Consider the following 14,992-nt stretch of genomic DNA (forward strand, 5'->3'; position numbering starts at 1 on the left):
CTCATTTAATGAAGTTTTGCACTACCTGCTTTCCAATATCCATAAACATTTATAATTTTGTCTGTATTTTTCGTTATTTATAGTGGGAAGGTCATTTCTGTAGCTGTGATCACTTCATGGGTGGAGGTGGAAGTCTTCCTGAGCCAGTTTTTCAGCTGGAACAACTGATGTTAAGAGGCTAGGCCCGGGGCGCCTGGGTGGCACAGCGGTTAAGCGTGTGCCTTCGGCTCAGGGCGTGATCCCGGCGTTGTGGGATCGAGCTCCACATCAGGCTCCTCCGCTATGAGCCTGCTTCTTCCTCTCCCTCTCCCCCTGCTTGTGTTCCCTCTCTCGCTGGCTGTCTCTATCTCTATCAAATAAATAAAGTCTTTAAAAAAAAAAAAAAGAGGCTAGGCCCCTAGGAGAAGGGACCTTGAAACAGCACGACAAGTGTGTAAGGTAGTAATCCCCCCAGTCTTCTCCCATAGGGACTCATGACCATTTGTTTGCAGAATACACACCGGAAAAAGAGGAATATTCGACCATTTGAAGAACTATGAAACAGGGTCCTATCGGATACCGATGTCCACAGATCTAAAGCATCATCGTGGCCCTGTTAGAGCGGCAGTGTATGGGGACCGGGTGACAAACGTACTCCAGACCAGGTCTGGCTCTCAGTGGTCCTGCTGGGTTCACAGATCCACCTAGTGGTCCTCTTCACTGGTCCTTAATGGTAACCGAGATGGACATATTTGCTAGTTGGCCGAACTACAGTAACCACAACAGGGTAAGAGCTCTCATGGTGGAGAAGACCAGCATGAAGCTCTTGAAGCTGCTGCCACCATCTCAGGCCACGATAATAAAACTATCACATCAGTGGCCCTCTTGAAGACCTAAAGGATGCAGGGATGGTGGTCCCATCCTAAGGCCATTTGAGTCACTCTGCTCCCTGGTAAAACCAGACAGTTCCTGGAGACTGACAGTGGATTATGGCAATCTCAACCAACAGGTAATTTGCAACAAGGAATCTGCTGTGCTAAGTGCAGGTCTTTGCTAGAGCAGATTAACAGTCTCAGGTACACGATAGGCAGCCATTAATCTGAGCAAGATATTCCTTTCCATCTCTGTAAGAAAGGAGGATCATGAAAAATTCGCTTTCACTAGGGGGGTGAGCAGTACTATGTATTTACAGTCCCACAGCGGGACCATGTAAACCCTCCATCTAGGCACTGCACAAAGTGTCACATTACCACGCTGACGACATCATGGTCGTCGTACAGGACAAGCAGGAAGTGGCAAGTACGTTAGAGACTGGTGGAACATAAACCTGCAAATACTCAGTGATGTGTTTGGAGGTCCAGTGGTGGTCGGGACTGTGCCGGGACATTCCCTCCAAAGTAAGGGAGAAATTTTACGTCTCCCACCTCACTACTAAGAAGAGAACAGACTGCCTGGTAAAACTCCTTGGGGTCTACAGACGGCATATTCCACGGTGTTTTGACACATGCATCGATTTTGATGATAAATGGACAGATGCAGTCATGGCCTGCGAAGGGCATGATGATGACGTACGTTATCAGGTTAACCTGTTTGGACCAGAAGTACAAGCTGAGGGGGTGTGGGCAAGAATCTGGATGGGGAGTAGAGCGGGGAGAGGATAAACACCCACTGCAGACGGGACAAGCTATAGCAACAGGGGCTGTGAGCCGTCCCAGACCTTCCTCTATTAGTTTTCCCAGGAAAAGGGGCCCATGAGAATCCTGAAGGGATCATTCTAGAATTTATGAAGTAAATGGATCTGAAGAGCACAAAAGGTGGACTGCAGTGGAGACTGCCACTGATTTCCCGCTCCAGGACTGAAGCACTCCTTTCCCAAGCTACTGAGAATGCTGATGGCTCTCATCTGAGTCCCCCCGGGAACTGCCTTTGCCTAAAGTCAGTCACCTCACCCAAGCACATGGCCCTTTCCTGGTCCATGTGGGGGTATGTACGTCTGGCCACTTGCCTCAATAGGTTACACATTTCTGTACAGCTATCCTAACTTGAGCCTGAGGGACCGACGAAGGTCTTTGTTGAGACCACTCAGCTCGACCTCCGCCTCTCCCCAGTCCTGCTTCCTTGCCTCTCCCACAGGAGTTGATTCAGTGGACTCCCCCCACCATCAGCTTCCTGCACACACATTTCTAGTTCAGTCTGTTTTGCCAGGAACTAACACTGTGACAAGTGAGCACTGAAATGCGCTGGAGAGGAGCTGTGCGGCACGTGGTGCCTGTTGCGCAGGCAATTTCAGAGAGCTTCACGGTGCTACTGGCGGTGGTGTGAGAAGATGCGGTGTTGAATGAGCTCTTCCTCATATTAGTAGGGCTGGAGATCACTGAAATAACACCACCAGTGGCAGACTTGAGTTATGAAGTCTGGCAAGTGTGAGGCTGGCCACAGCTATCAGTGCAAGTGATGACAGACCGCTGTTAGTTGGGACGGCCTCACGTGAATGAAAGTTACTTAACTGACTCAGATGGTAGATGAGCTCAAACACTATGATAGAAACAAGTCTCTCTGAGCTTCTGGTAAGGACAGTAGAGTCAATGGCCCCTTTCCCTTCCTAAACTGAGTGACCTCACATTATATTTGAGTGACTAGCATAATTAATTTGTCAATAGTTGGTCTTTTTTCCACTCACTGACCTTGAATTTATGCAGAACTATCTACTTCTCTTATCCCCCATCAAGATACCTATTCCATAATTACCCAATGACTAGCCCTATATCATAACCCTGGTCTAGAAACCAAGATACCATCTTTATCGTAATTTCAGGGGCTGGTTATAGAAATAAAAGAGAAGTTCTCCTTAAATTTCTTTCATCTCAGCTCCATTTTCTCCCAACAATTATACCCTTAGGCCTTATTTGGATCCCTTTAGAAAAGTAGCATCCATTATGCTTATTCATACTCATGACTTTATCAATATACCTAACAAAAATAACTCTTAAGACCAAAGCCATATCAGCTTGTTAAGTACTATGCCCACAGCACCCACGGGCTGTAGCCTGCAAATGCTCTTCTTCCTTTTTAGCACCAAACCCCAGTAGCTCAAAAGAACAACCTACTTGGAGGTCCTATCCCCAGTCTACTCAAGCCTGGTAAACAACATCTAAAAAGAACACAAGCTCTATAGTCAGTGATATCGTAACAACAGCACTGCATGGTGGCACATGGCAGCCATACTTGGGTAAGCCCAGCAGAACGTACAGAATTACCCAATCACTATGCCGTACAGCTGAGACGAACATAACATGGTGTCTCATGTATGCTACAATCAGAAAATTTTGAAAATTAAAAAGTTAAAATTTATCACAACATGCACACAAACTCTTAAAGACCATACACAGCACCATTTGTAGTTGAGAGAAATGTAAACACAAAGGTGCGTATTAAATCACAACTGCATAAAAATAACTGCAGTGCACACCGTATCACCGTCATAAAAAAAACAAAAAATAAAAACAGCACAACCTCTTTATTTCCTCTTGAGATATAAATGTTCAGTTTGTATGAGAATGAGACCAGTGTGGCTAGCTCTTCCATTTGTTCCAGCAAATTCCAGGCTAAATATGATCTAGACTGTTTACATCTGTTAATATGCAGCTTATCTACAGCCTGGTACCCCGTGAGCAGGACGGCCCCGTAAGGCCAGATGCGGTAAGAAGCAAAGTCGGAGGCGGGAGACACGCAGGATTCAACGTGGCTGTGCAGTTCAGGCCCACGTCCCCACGTGCTCTCTAGAACTCCATTACTTGGTCAGAGCTGGGAGTGGTATCGGGGTGCTGGCCCATTGGTGCTCCGCTGCTCCTCTGATTCTGCTCTTCTGCTTCTGAGGGAGAGAAGGTTCAGATCGTCTGGGAGCTGGTGGGGGCCATTCCCTTGGCGGCTTGCTGGGCTAACCAGTACTTGTATCTTTTGGTTCTGGGCCTCTCAAAGTTCACCACAGACATAGGTACCCTCACCGTGTCAAGTCCATTTACCTGTACACAAAACGACAGGAATCCTCAGAGGTCAGCTGGGCAAATAAGACCTACTACCACCCAAGCCCACCTTTTCACCCAGCCAGAAAAAGGAGACAGTACATGAAACACTCACCGTCACCTCGCACCAGTACTCGCCCCACCGCGTAATGGGCTCTTCTGGTAACTTTAATGCATGTGGGGCGACCACAACGCCAAGCTGCAAAAAGTGACAGCCAAAAGGAGCTCTGTTTACATTGATGCAACCGTAGGCAACCTCGAAGGTTCTGGAATTTCCTGTACAGGAATGAATAAAACTGAGGAGCTGACCCTGACTGTTCCCACGGGAGGACACAGACCTCCATAGACAGTGGCAGAGAAACTCAATCCTAGTTTCTCAGAAACGGAGGAGCATTCACCAAAGAGAAACAGGTCTTGAGACCAAAATTACTGCATCCACAGAAGTACAAACTCCCCAGTGAGTCACATTTCCTAGGTTTTCCCTAGCTGGAGAAGAAATAAGTAATACCACCATCTTTTCCTATCAGTCTTCAAATTCTGACCGCCCCTAGTCCTTAGTCATTTCCCTCCCACAGCCCCTGCAACCAGCAACGCTTTCCCTAACGCCAGCTGCTGATCACACTCCTTCCTAACGATGGGATCGAGCCTGGGCCTCCCTCCCAGGGCAGCTTCTACCCTCAGAGGTACAGCGGTATTTGGGAACACTCACATTTCTGAAGAAATGGCGGGCAACTATTTCAGGGTTTAGCTCCCATTTGACGTTGTTCTTCATCCCCACCTCCAGGTGACAGCTTCTCAGAAATTTCACTGTCTGATAGGAGTTATACACAGGACATAGGTCAGAATTGCAATCAAAGGAGGAGAAACACGTTAGCAAGAGGCACAAGGTCTGAGCTCAGGAAAAGGGCACAATTTCTGCCTCAAAAGCATACAGGTGAGATGACTGGGAAAGAGAGCATTCTTATTGTCTCAAGGCTAATTTTGTAGAAAGATGTTTTAGTGAAACTTTGGAGGAGGAGGTCACCTATACCTTGTTGTTCCTAACCAAGGCGGAGAAACAGGCCATGTCAAAGTTACACTTATCAATGGGGATCAATGGTATATCTCAGGACAGACTTTTTTTTTTTTTTTTGAGAGCTAGCACATGCACAATTGGGGAGGGGCATAAGGAGAGAAAGAATCTTTATTTTTTTTTACAATTTTTTTTTTAAGATTTTATTTATTTATTTGACAGAGAGATAGCCAGCGAGAGAGGGAACACAAGCAGTGGGAGAGGAAGAAGCAGGCTCCCAGTGGAGCAGGAAGCCCGATGCGGGGCTCGATCCCAGGACCCTGGGATCACGCCCTGAGGCAAAGGCAGACACTTAGTGACTGAGCCAACCGGGTGCCCCGGAGAGAGAGAATCTTAAGCAGGTTCCACGCTCAGCACAGAGCCTGACATGGGGCTCGATTTAACAACCCTGAAATCATGACCGAAGAGAAAATCAAGAGTCAAGATGCTTAACCAACTGAACCACCCAGGAGCCCCAGGATAGAATGACTTTCATAGACCATTTTAACCCAATACTTCTGGCTCTTCAATCCTACCCCTACCCTATTAACAATTTCTCCCTACTTACAGAATGAAGTATAAATTCATTAGCTGAGGATTCAAAATGTATTACAAATCTCACCCCAACCTCCTTTCCAGCCATGTTTTGTAATATTACCCTATATAAGTCCTCTGGTTTTGCTAGACTGGTCTACTTTCCATGTGAAGCACATGCCTGAACTACCTATACTTTTTGTCCCTTAATACCTTTCCCACCCTCCTGGTCTATCCAAAGCCTACTAATCCCACAAGGCCCAATTCAATCCCGTCTGAAGAAAAGCCCTCTCCAATCACCCTAATCCTTTTTGGTCCATGTCATTCTTATAATAATCTACTGACTTGAGGTTACTGATCACGTTCTCATGTGTCTATGTTCTCTGCAACTTGTCTGTAAATATCCATGGAGGCAGAGCCCTCATCTCACACTTTTCCATGGGTCCCCTGGTAATCAGGTTGAGGCCTTCCTCAATAAGCTAAGGAACTTCACCCAACAAGTAAGGATCTTCCAGGAGGTCTCAATACCAGTTATGGCAGCCAAACATTTCCCCTTTCTTCTACACTTGTCTCTGCAATCAGGAGATTTCAAAGAAATCAAGAAGCCTCTCAGGAAGAAATTGATGACTCCTTAGGTGACAAATAAGTAACAACTTTCTGTGTTTTTACTCACCATCTCACCTGCCTTAGTCTGGATCTTCTCTAATTTTCCTTCTTGTCTCAGCTACAAAAGAAAGTAAAGATGAAAAAAAATAGGAAAAGAAAAATGGGTCCATTATAAATATCGAACTTACTATGCTAGATATAAGCTGAGTTTCTGGATTCCTGTTCTTCTAATCCCTATCTCATTTTTAAGTTAGATAGCAAAGGAAAGGAAGTTGCTAGAAGAAATCTTAAGGTTTTTATTCCTCCAAGTCCCTCTGCCTTCCTTTGCACTCACCAGTTTCTCCTCCTCAAACAGTTTCTTATTTTCAGGGGATGCATACACAGCCAGACCTTGAGGCAGTAGTTGATTCCGGCCCAAAGATTTCTTCACTGAGACCAGGTCACCCCGGACTCCAAGTCCTGCCAATGAGAACAGACAGTGGATCAGACTACTAGGAGTACCTAAAGAGGAGGAGATGATCAAAGAAAGACGCGCCTATTACTCTCTCACAGCGCTTATTCCTCCTAGAAGAAACGTTAATATTCACTAAGAACAACACTTAAAGACTTCTAATTAGTTTCTTTGGGCCTGATTGAGAAATTTAGTATTCCTGTACAAAGTGAGAGTTGTGCCATCACAGGATTTCAGTAACTGTAGCACATGCTGTTACGCCTCCTTTTCCCTCCACGCACTGTCACTGATGTTGCTGCATTCATGTTCCTTTCTCTATGCAGATAGGCAAGGGCACAGTCATCGTACTTTCTATGGCTTCTTCTTAAATACAGAGCAGTTCATTTCTACAAAGTAGAGAAAGGACGGAAAACAGCTAAGGGGGGACGGCAGGAAAAAGGTGATGCCAAACAGAGCCAGCCTAAGACAGGAAGTATCTTCGCCAGGCCTCACCTTCCACCGACTGCGTGAGGATGAGCTCCAGGTTGCTTTTGGGCCCGTGTTTCGTGTCCTCTACCAGCTTGTAGACCCGGTGTCGCCGGTGTAGGCGCGGCCTCCGGCCCTCTCCGGCCAGCGGCACCTTCCACCAGCGCTCCACGATGACCGTGCCCTGGCAGCCGGGGAGCGAGGGTGAGCGAGTCTCCCGAGAACCCCCTGCCGCCCTCAGCCGGCGGCACACGGACAGCCCGCCACTCCCAGGCCGCGGCCCCCCCCGAAACACTACTCGGCCGTAAGAAGCCCCACCAGAGGCGAGGACCCTCAGAACTCAGAGCTGGCCCTCACCCGATAGTGAGAGAGGCTGAAGTCGCGCTCCGGGCCGGGGGTGCCCCCTGCGAGTCGGGGGAGCAGCAGCCCCCGCACGGTTCCTCGCAGCAGGACTCTCGCCGCGGCCGCCGCCATGTTCCCAGCGCCGAGGGACAGCGGAGGAGGCCCCCGGCGCCGGCGCAGGAAAGGCCCCAGCGGCTGCCCGCGGCGCGCCTGAGCCGCCGCCACTCTGGCTGGCGAAGCCGAGGGGCAGACCCGGCCCGCGCTGGACGGTGGTCTCGCCGCCTGGCGGTCGCCGGGAACCTCAAAAGCTGAGGCGATGAGCCGTGATTCAGCGTTTTCCCCTACTCCCTGCTCCCTGTGTCTTCTCCGGGCAGGCAGGCCCATGGTTATTGACAGATCGTGGCATGAACTGGAAAAGACACCGTCTCCCTCCTGGCTTCGCTTTCTCTTTAAACTGGGGGATTTGGTTTCTCTCTAGCAGCTCTGGCGTTCTGTGGTAACTGGAGGCTGACGGGAGAGGGATGCTGCTCTCACTTTTCCTTACTTCAGATCTTCCTAAAAGTGGCGGAGGGATGGGATCCCCTGGAAGACTATGGCAGCCCCAGGAGGAGGCCTACCCTTAACCTTTACAACTGGGGTATTTGACCTAGTATTTAAAGAATTCTAAATCACAAGGGGGATACGCCACAGAAAAAGGGAAGTATGGCAGTGCTGGGGGAGCAGAAGACAAGTCGGGGACAAAGCACAAGGTGCGGTGAGGGTTGTGGGGTGTCCGCTGTGCATTGTCCCGTTTGTCTTCTCCCTCAGCAGCAGGGGCCAGACTGCTCTGTGGAGGGTCTCGGGGCTGGAGAGAAGACCACAGAGATGGCATGAGTAGGGTCTGTTCGGCGGCAGAGAGCGTGTGAAGGTGCTCCAGGCATCCCGTTATTCGACCCCTGAACGTCCTCCCTCCTCCCGATTACACTTGCCTCACTTGGCTGCCAGGACACAGTTTTGTGTCGGGTTTCTTCGTGCTTCACCACTTTTCTTCAGAGTTTGCTTTGCTGATTTCTCCTTTTCTCCGAACTTGACTTGGTGTGCCCCTAGGACAGCCTTTGGATCTTGACTCTTTTCAGTGTACACACCTGCTTTGATCTCTCATTCGGTCTCAGTGATTTCCAAAGTTCTTTCCCCATCCTAGACTTCTCCAAAGCGTCAGGCTTGAATATCCTGCCGCTCAACGTCTCCTTATGTATCTATTGGACCATTGGAAGTCAACATGCTTCGAGCTAAACTCATCTGTATACCCGGCCTCAAACTGCCTCACCTGCAGCCTCCCCCTCGCAGTTGATGGAAACTGTTCTTTCAGGTCTTGGACTCACCTTCTTTCTCTCAGACTCCAGGAAATCCTGGGGATTCTATCTTTAAACTGTTTCCACGATCCAACCACTTCCCACCACCTCCGATGCTCCAGCCTGGAATAAGACGCTCTCTTTCTCCTGGATCACTGCAGTAGTTTCTTAGCAAATCTGCCTTAGTGCTCTGCAGTTTATTGACAACACAACACTCAGGATCTTTTAAAACACGTACATCAGATCATGTCATCCCTCTACCCAAAACTTCTCAGTGACTTCCCCCTTTACTCAGAGTAAAAGGAAAGGACCATACTGCTGTCTACAAGTCCTCCCTAATCTGGCCCATTAACTCTCTTACTTGATCTCCTCCTTTCCTCATAGCTTACACCACGGCCTCCCTGCTTCTTGAAAACATCAGGCGCTTTCTCCTCAGGGCTTTTGCACTGGCTGTAGCTTAGCTATGGAATGCTCTTACCCCCAGATGTTGGCTTGGCTAACTCTCCCACCTTTAAGTCTTTGATTAAATGTCGACTTTTCAGTGACGCCTGCTTGGATCACCCTGTTTATTTCTCTAGCCTGCCCTACCCCCTTCACACTCCTGATCTTCCTTTCTCCTCTTTTCTCCCTAGCAGTTATCATCTAACATACTAAATTTTATTATGTTTGTAGTTTGTCTTCTCATTGTTAAAGATTTATTTATTAAAGAGAGAGAGTACAAGCAGGGGGAGAGGGAAACATACAGACTTCCTACTGAGTGGGGAGACACACGCTACGTGACCTGAGCTGAAATCAAGAATCAGAGCACTTCACTGACTGAGCCACCCAGATGCCCCTGTCTTCTCACTGTTGGAAGCTAAGTTCCATTAAGCAGGGCTCTTTGCTTTGTTTACTGGTGTATCCCGAGCACCTAGAATTCAGTAGGTTCTCAATCAATATTTTTTGAATGTTTGAGTGAATGAATATGCAGAGGTGTCAAACTGGTAGCCCCAGAATCAAATTTTGCTCACAGTGTTGACTTTTTTTCATCAACAGATTTTATTTTTTGAGTTAATAGCCAATAGTTAAAAATTTTAGAGGAATTGAACGCAAAAATCTATCTTTTTTTTTTTTTAAGATTTCATTTATTTATTTATTTGACAGAGACAGCCAGCGAGAGAGGGAACACAAGCAGGGGGAGTGGGAGAGGAAGAAGCAGGCTCCCAGGGGAGGAGCCTGATGTGGGGCTCGATCCCAGAACGCCGGGATCACGCCCAGAGCCGAAGGCGGACACTTAACGACTGCGCCACCCAGGCGCCCCACAAAAAAATCTATCTTTCTATTCTATGTTGAAAAATCATACGATCTGGGACCACTGAGTCTGCATTTCTACAACTTCTTGTTGTCAGCTTCTTTTAGACAGGGTATGAGCTTTCCATTTTGCTACAGCCTCACCCAGCAGCTCCACTAATTCCATTAGCTGTCCTGGCTCCTGGAGGCTGTTTGCAATTTCTACCCTACAAGGCAATGAGATAATTCAACAACGTGTTGCACCCCTGGATTATTGAAGGTAGGGATGATAATAAAAGTTGACTTGATAGGAACCGGGAACCAAAGTATTAGGTCAGACATTAGATCAGGGCCTTGGAAGCCTACAGTGTTAGATACCAACCATTTAGTTGCTGCAGTGGGATGTGTGTGTGTGTAACCCAAGAGTGCGCACACACATGCGTGCATATGCCAGAATAAGGGGCCAGGTTGGGTGCGCTCAACAAGTACTCAGGCAGGGCTGTTAACTAATCAGTACAGAAGCTAAAGTATTCTAATCACTGGTACAGCCATAAGGTACATACTAGATGAATAGGAGCTGTAGTTAAGGGGGGCGGGTGGGGTAAAGGAGCAACAGAGTGGGGTCCTGAAGTGACATAAGGGCTGGCCCCTTGCCCATGTCATAGTGCCCACCGGGTCACAATGACACCAGGCTGTATGAACCTCTGCTACCCATCTCTGAACCTCACTTTGCCGCAGGGAGGCACTGAACTGAGAAACTGCCTTGTTACAGGTCGCGCCCCTCTGCCTTCTCCCTTTCTTATATCAAGAGGGGAAAAACACGGAACTACCTCTACCCGATCTGGTCACCATACGCCTATTACCTTTACTGTTACAAATACCGGATCACCCTCCGGGAGAAGATGCTGCCTTGTTATAAAAGGTACTTGTTTTCATCTCTACTTGTAGTTGTTTATACAAACTGTCAGGAAAAATAAAAGAATTTGAAGGAAATTCCCAAGTGGCAAGAGAGAATAGCAAAAGAGGGTGGAAGGCTGGCACGGAACTTTAACAATTTTCCATCTGGCTGGCCTGGGAGAATGGAAACAGGCCGATTCACAGAAGATACAGAAGATAGTGCCAGAGCCTTGCCTTATGTACCTGGAAGTTATGAGCCTCTCCCCTTCTCAGACACAGAGGGAAACTAATATGGGCCCCTTTTCCCAACCAGCATCACTTACAAGGAACGGGAGGACTTGACACTCCGGCCCCGTTCCTGCCTTCAGTGCTCCTGAGTCCCTAGCAAGCCTCCAGGTGGTCAGAAGCACTGAGCAGGGTGACCACGACCAGCTTAAAGAATTATACTCGGTAAGTGGCCTGTGTGCTGGTGCTGTGCCGGGGAAGCCTCTGGCTGGCTGCAGCGATACCTCGTGAAGAAGAGGCATCAGCTAGCTGGAAAAGAAATCGTAGACATTGGAGCTCACGTGGAACAGCTGGTTGCTTTAGGAACAAGGGTTCTGGCCCAGAGATATTAAGTCAGGATCACAGAGCTGGTGTGAAAAGTAGAATGGGAAGAGGGGGTGGGGAAAAAAGGTATAGGAGAGTGTAGTAAAACTTCGGGGACATAAAGTTGTCTAGATGCTAAGCAGGGAGTGGAAACCAGAACTCCTCAACTTGCCCCTGTATCCTACTGCAGTAGCACGCCTGTGGGTGACCTCTGCATTTTAAATGAGAAACAGGAGAATCAGAGAAAACCCTATCATGGAAAAAAGTGGAAGAGCGTTATCAGTGAGACAGTGAACAAATGACACAGTGTTGTTTAGAGAATAAGCTCTCTGATGGAAGTTTCTGAAGGGTTGGTGCGCCTCTCAAGTGAGGTCAACAGGCGGTAATAATGCCACTGCATCGACTCCTTTCTAGATTGATATCGAGGAATTGAGAGAGAATTAGGTCCTAGGACTAAGGGATAGAGTAAGACTTTGGCTCCAGTTCTCCCAGGCTCCCTGTCAGCCCCCAATTAGCTTTCTCAGACAGAGCCAAATCAGCCTGCGGTCTGATCTGAGGTCGAGATGAGAAGACCACTACTCTTTTACCCCTCTTCCAGGCTGGGAACCTGACGGTGCTGGCTACTGATCCCCTGCTCCACCAGGACCCAGTGCAGTTAGACTTCCATTTCCGCCTCACCCCCCAGACCTCTGCCCATTGGCACGGCCTTCTCTGTGACCATCGACTCTTTCTGGATATCCCATATCGGGCCTTGGATCAAGGCAACCGGGAAAGGTGACTGAGCCCAGATGGGAAAGCAGGGAAGGGGGGGTGAGAGGGGAAGAGGCAGGGGGTTTCCTTCTTTTATGTCATAATCAGGTAGTGGGTATGCTAACCAGTGAGGGTTGATTCAGAGGCCAGATGCTTTCACATCACTGAACTGGCATGCAAACCCGCCTGGGAGCTGAGCCCGAATCTGGGCTTCAAGGCATCACAGCCCATGGGAGGCTGCTGGACTCAGATTCAGAAACACAGCTGTGAGGATCCATAAATAGTTCAGTAATAAGACGTGCCTTCCAGCTGTTTGTCTTTATAGAGCAGTTCCTTCTCCCCACGCCCCTTTGAGTGTCAGTCCTACTGTGTGCAATCCGTGGCCTTCAGAGAAAAATCAGTCCATGCAAGTTCATCCAACTTTCACTTCCTGGCTTAGGTCAGGAAAAATGGAGCAATAAGGTTTCTTCTACTCCAAGGAGGGGTCTGGATTTTTAGTTCACTAAACAGTAACCATGATTCTTCTCTCTGACCCCTAGTTTGACTGCAACACTGGAGTATGTGGAGGAGAAGACCAATGTGGACTCCGTGTTTGTAAACTTCCAAAACAACCGGAATGACAGAGGTGGGGATCGGCTGTCCTTCCTGGCCCATGGTGCTGAAGCAGCTGACAGCAACTTTTCCTTTGTAGGAGACCCTCTCCCCCCTCTTTTGAAGAGAATGTGCTCATAGGCATTTCAGGTCCCCCTACCCCAAGGAGATGAAGGCACCGAGCACTCTGTGCATTCAAATTACACTGGGATTATGAGGAAGGCCCTGCAGGTAGATGTCAGAAGCCAGACTGAAGCAGCACTGGTGAAATTAACACAGAACCGTTCAAGGCTTGTAGCTGGTGGGACAGGAAGGACCTCAAACATATTAAGCACCTACAGTGTGAAGGGGTTGAGCATAGGGCCAGGAGGACAGGAATATATTTAAACAGATGCTTGGAGCACATGTTGCAGAAACCACCTCTTCCCTCATACTCTGTTGGTTAGAAGACAGATAATGGTCAAGAGCTTACTACACCATCATTGTGTTGGGCTTCATAAACATCAGCTCATTTAATCTTAGATTCCGTGAGGAAGGTTCTATGATCCCCATCTTACAAATGAGAAAACTGAAGTTCAGAAAGGTTAACTTGTAGAATGTTACAAAGGCTCTAACACGTTAGAGCCAGGGTTGGAGTCTAAGTCCGCTAGTCCACAATACATCATCCTAATGCCTACACTACTCGGCTTTCCCCCAGCTATTCCCCAGTGAAAGAAGCCAAAGCTGGGGGAATAGTGGTACAGAGCCTCAAAGTGTGTTCTAATTTTTTCCCTCTTTTCACAGGTGCCCTGCTACGGGCCTTCAGCTACATGGGCTTTGAGTTGGTCAGACCAGATCACCCTGCCCTCCCTCCCTGGGAAAATGTCATCTTTATGGTGTATCCCCTTGAAAGGGACCTTGGCCACCTCTCCAGTGAGCCTCCCTGAACATGCTTATTCCTACTGAGGGGCTGGGAGCCTTGATAAATGGGAACCAGGATGTGATTCAGGACACCTTCCATCCTAGGAATAAAGGGTAGTGCAATCCTCAAGTGTTCACTTTTCTTGGGGGGGGGCGGGGTTGGTTATGCAATCCTCAAGTGTTCACTATTTCTTGGGGGGAAAGCGGGTTGGCTGGAGTGGAACAGGAGCCTTACAGAGCTGAATTCACTGGAGGATAAACATTTAATGATGGAAAAAATCAGAGGTACCTACACCAGAGAGGGAAGAGAGCCAAGGACTTTAGGTTCCTCTGCCTTCCCCCCTACTCCCAAAGCCATTTACTTAACCTAACTATTTACCGAGCACTTGCCAAGAGCAAAAACCAGGCACTATGGAATTCTGAAAGACTTAAGCCTTGTTGGGAGATTTTCATCCATATACTTCAGTTCAAATTAGAGAACTACTAATTCCTTTTCTTTGGATGTGGAGGAAATCCAAGAAGGTACCTGGATCCCACAGCTTTGGCTCAAGGGGAGGATTTCAACAGACAAAATAAGAAATAAGCATAGAAGAGGACATTCCACACAGCAGGAAAAGTACGAGTTTGTGTTGAAAGAGTAAGGAGCCCACCTGATTGGGATGTTAACTGACAAGTGACTTAAAAGCCACATTAAAGGGAGAGACTTGTAATCACAGTAACAGACTGCAGCCAGGAATGAGGCACCACTCATTTTCCTGAGCACCAGGTCCCATGAATGATCTGTATCAGGGACCCTCTACTTAAGGGTGACTGCCAAGGGGCCACGGAGCCTGGTGACTAGTGGGCCTCATGACCTGGTTGTTGAGCAGTGCCAACCCCAGGGCCAACCTGCTTCAGGGGTGGGTTCACTGTAGCCAAGTTCTGAAACCTTGCCAGGGGAATGGCAGTCCTTCATGGATTCTTCCAAGACGCCACAAGCTACTCATCAGGGATGCTCCTTCACTGGAGCCTTTCTGCTGAACAGTACTGAGATTTTTTTTGAGAAAATAAACTTTGAAAATTGTGGTTATGGGAAAACAGTCACCATGAAGTATACGGGTAGGCCTAATTCCTAGATTCAAAACCCTGCGTAAAGTATCCTTATACGCTAGTTAAGTTCTGCAGCTCACCTTACTGATCCTTAAAACGCCCTCCCTGTTCATTTGTCATTAACCCA

At 48.1% G+C, this 14,992-nt stretch overlaps 3 protein-coding genes across 4 annotated transcripts in view; 2 read left to right on the forward strand and 1 right to left on the reverse strand.

Annotated features, from left to right (window-relative positions):
* Positions 1–5,133, forward strand: part of RIIAD1 (regulatory subunit of type II PKA R-subunit domain containing 1) — a 26,505-nt gene extending 21,372 nt beyond the window's left edge. For both annotated transcript variants that reach the window (XM_087866296.1, XM_087866297.1), the window contains exon 5: positions 492–5,133. The gene's annotated coding sequence lies outside the window, so the exon portion shown is untranslated. The remainder of the gene's footprint in view (positions 1–491) is intronic.
* Positions 3,478–7,625, reverse strand: MRPL9 (mitochondrial ribosomal protein L9). The gene is made up of 7 exons (XM_045790657.2): positions 7,466–7,625; positions 7,136–7,292; positions 6,527–6,651; positions 6,260–6,310; positions 4,711–4,812; positions 4,117–4,200; positions 3,478–4,001 (listed from the first exon to the last, which is right to left on the reverse strand). Exons 1-7 carry the CDS (start codon positions 7,580–7,582, stop codon positions 3,867–3,869), a joined length of 771 nt encoding a protein of 256 aa, XP_045646613.2. The 5' UTR covers positions 7,583–7,625; the 3' UTR covers positions 3,478–3,866.
* A 3,105-nt stretch (positions 7,626–10,730) lies between these two features.
* On the forward strand, positions 10,731–13,888 carry OAZ3 (ornithine decarboxylase antizyme 3). Its single transcript, XM_045790656.2, is given in 6 exon segments — positions 10,731–10,972; positions 11,261–11,321; positions 11,323–11,397; positions 12,134–12,309; positions 12,825–12,910; positions 13,660–13,888. Coding segments are annotated over 6 exon segments (561 nt in total). The 5' UTR covers positions 10,731–10,952; the 3' UTR covers positions 13,803–13,888.
* Positions 13,889–14,992: the final 1,104 nt, after the last annotated feature.

This window comes from Ursus americanus, chromosome 12 (assembly GCF_024610735.1).
Source record: "Ursus americanus isolate L20-20 chromosome 12, mUrsAme1.1.p, whole genome shotgun sequence".
NCBI classification, from domain to species: domain Eukaryota; kingdom Metazoa; phylum Chordata; class Mammalia; order Carnivora; family Ursidae; genus Ursus; species Ursus americanus.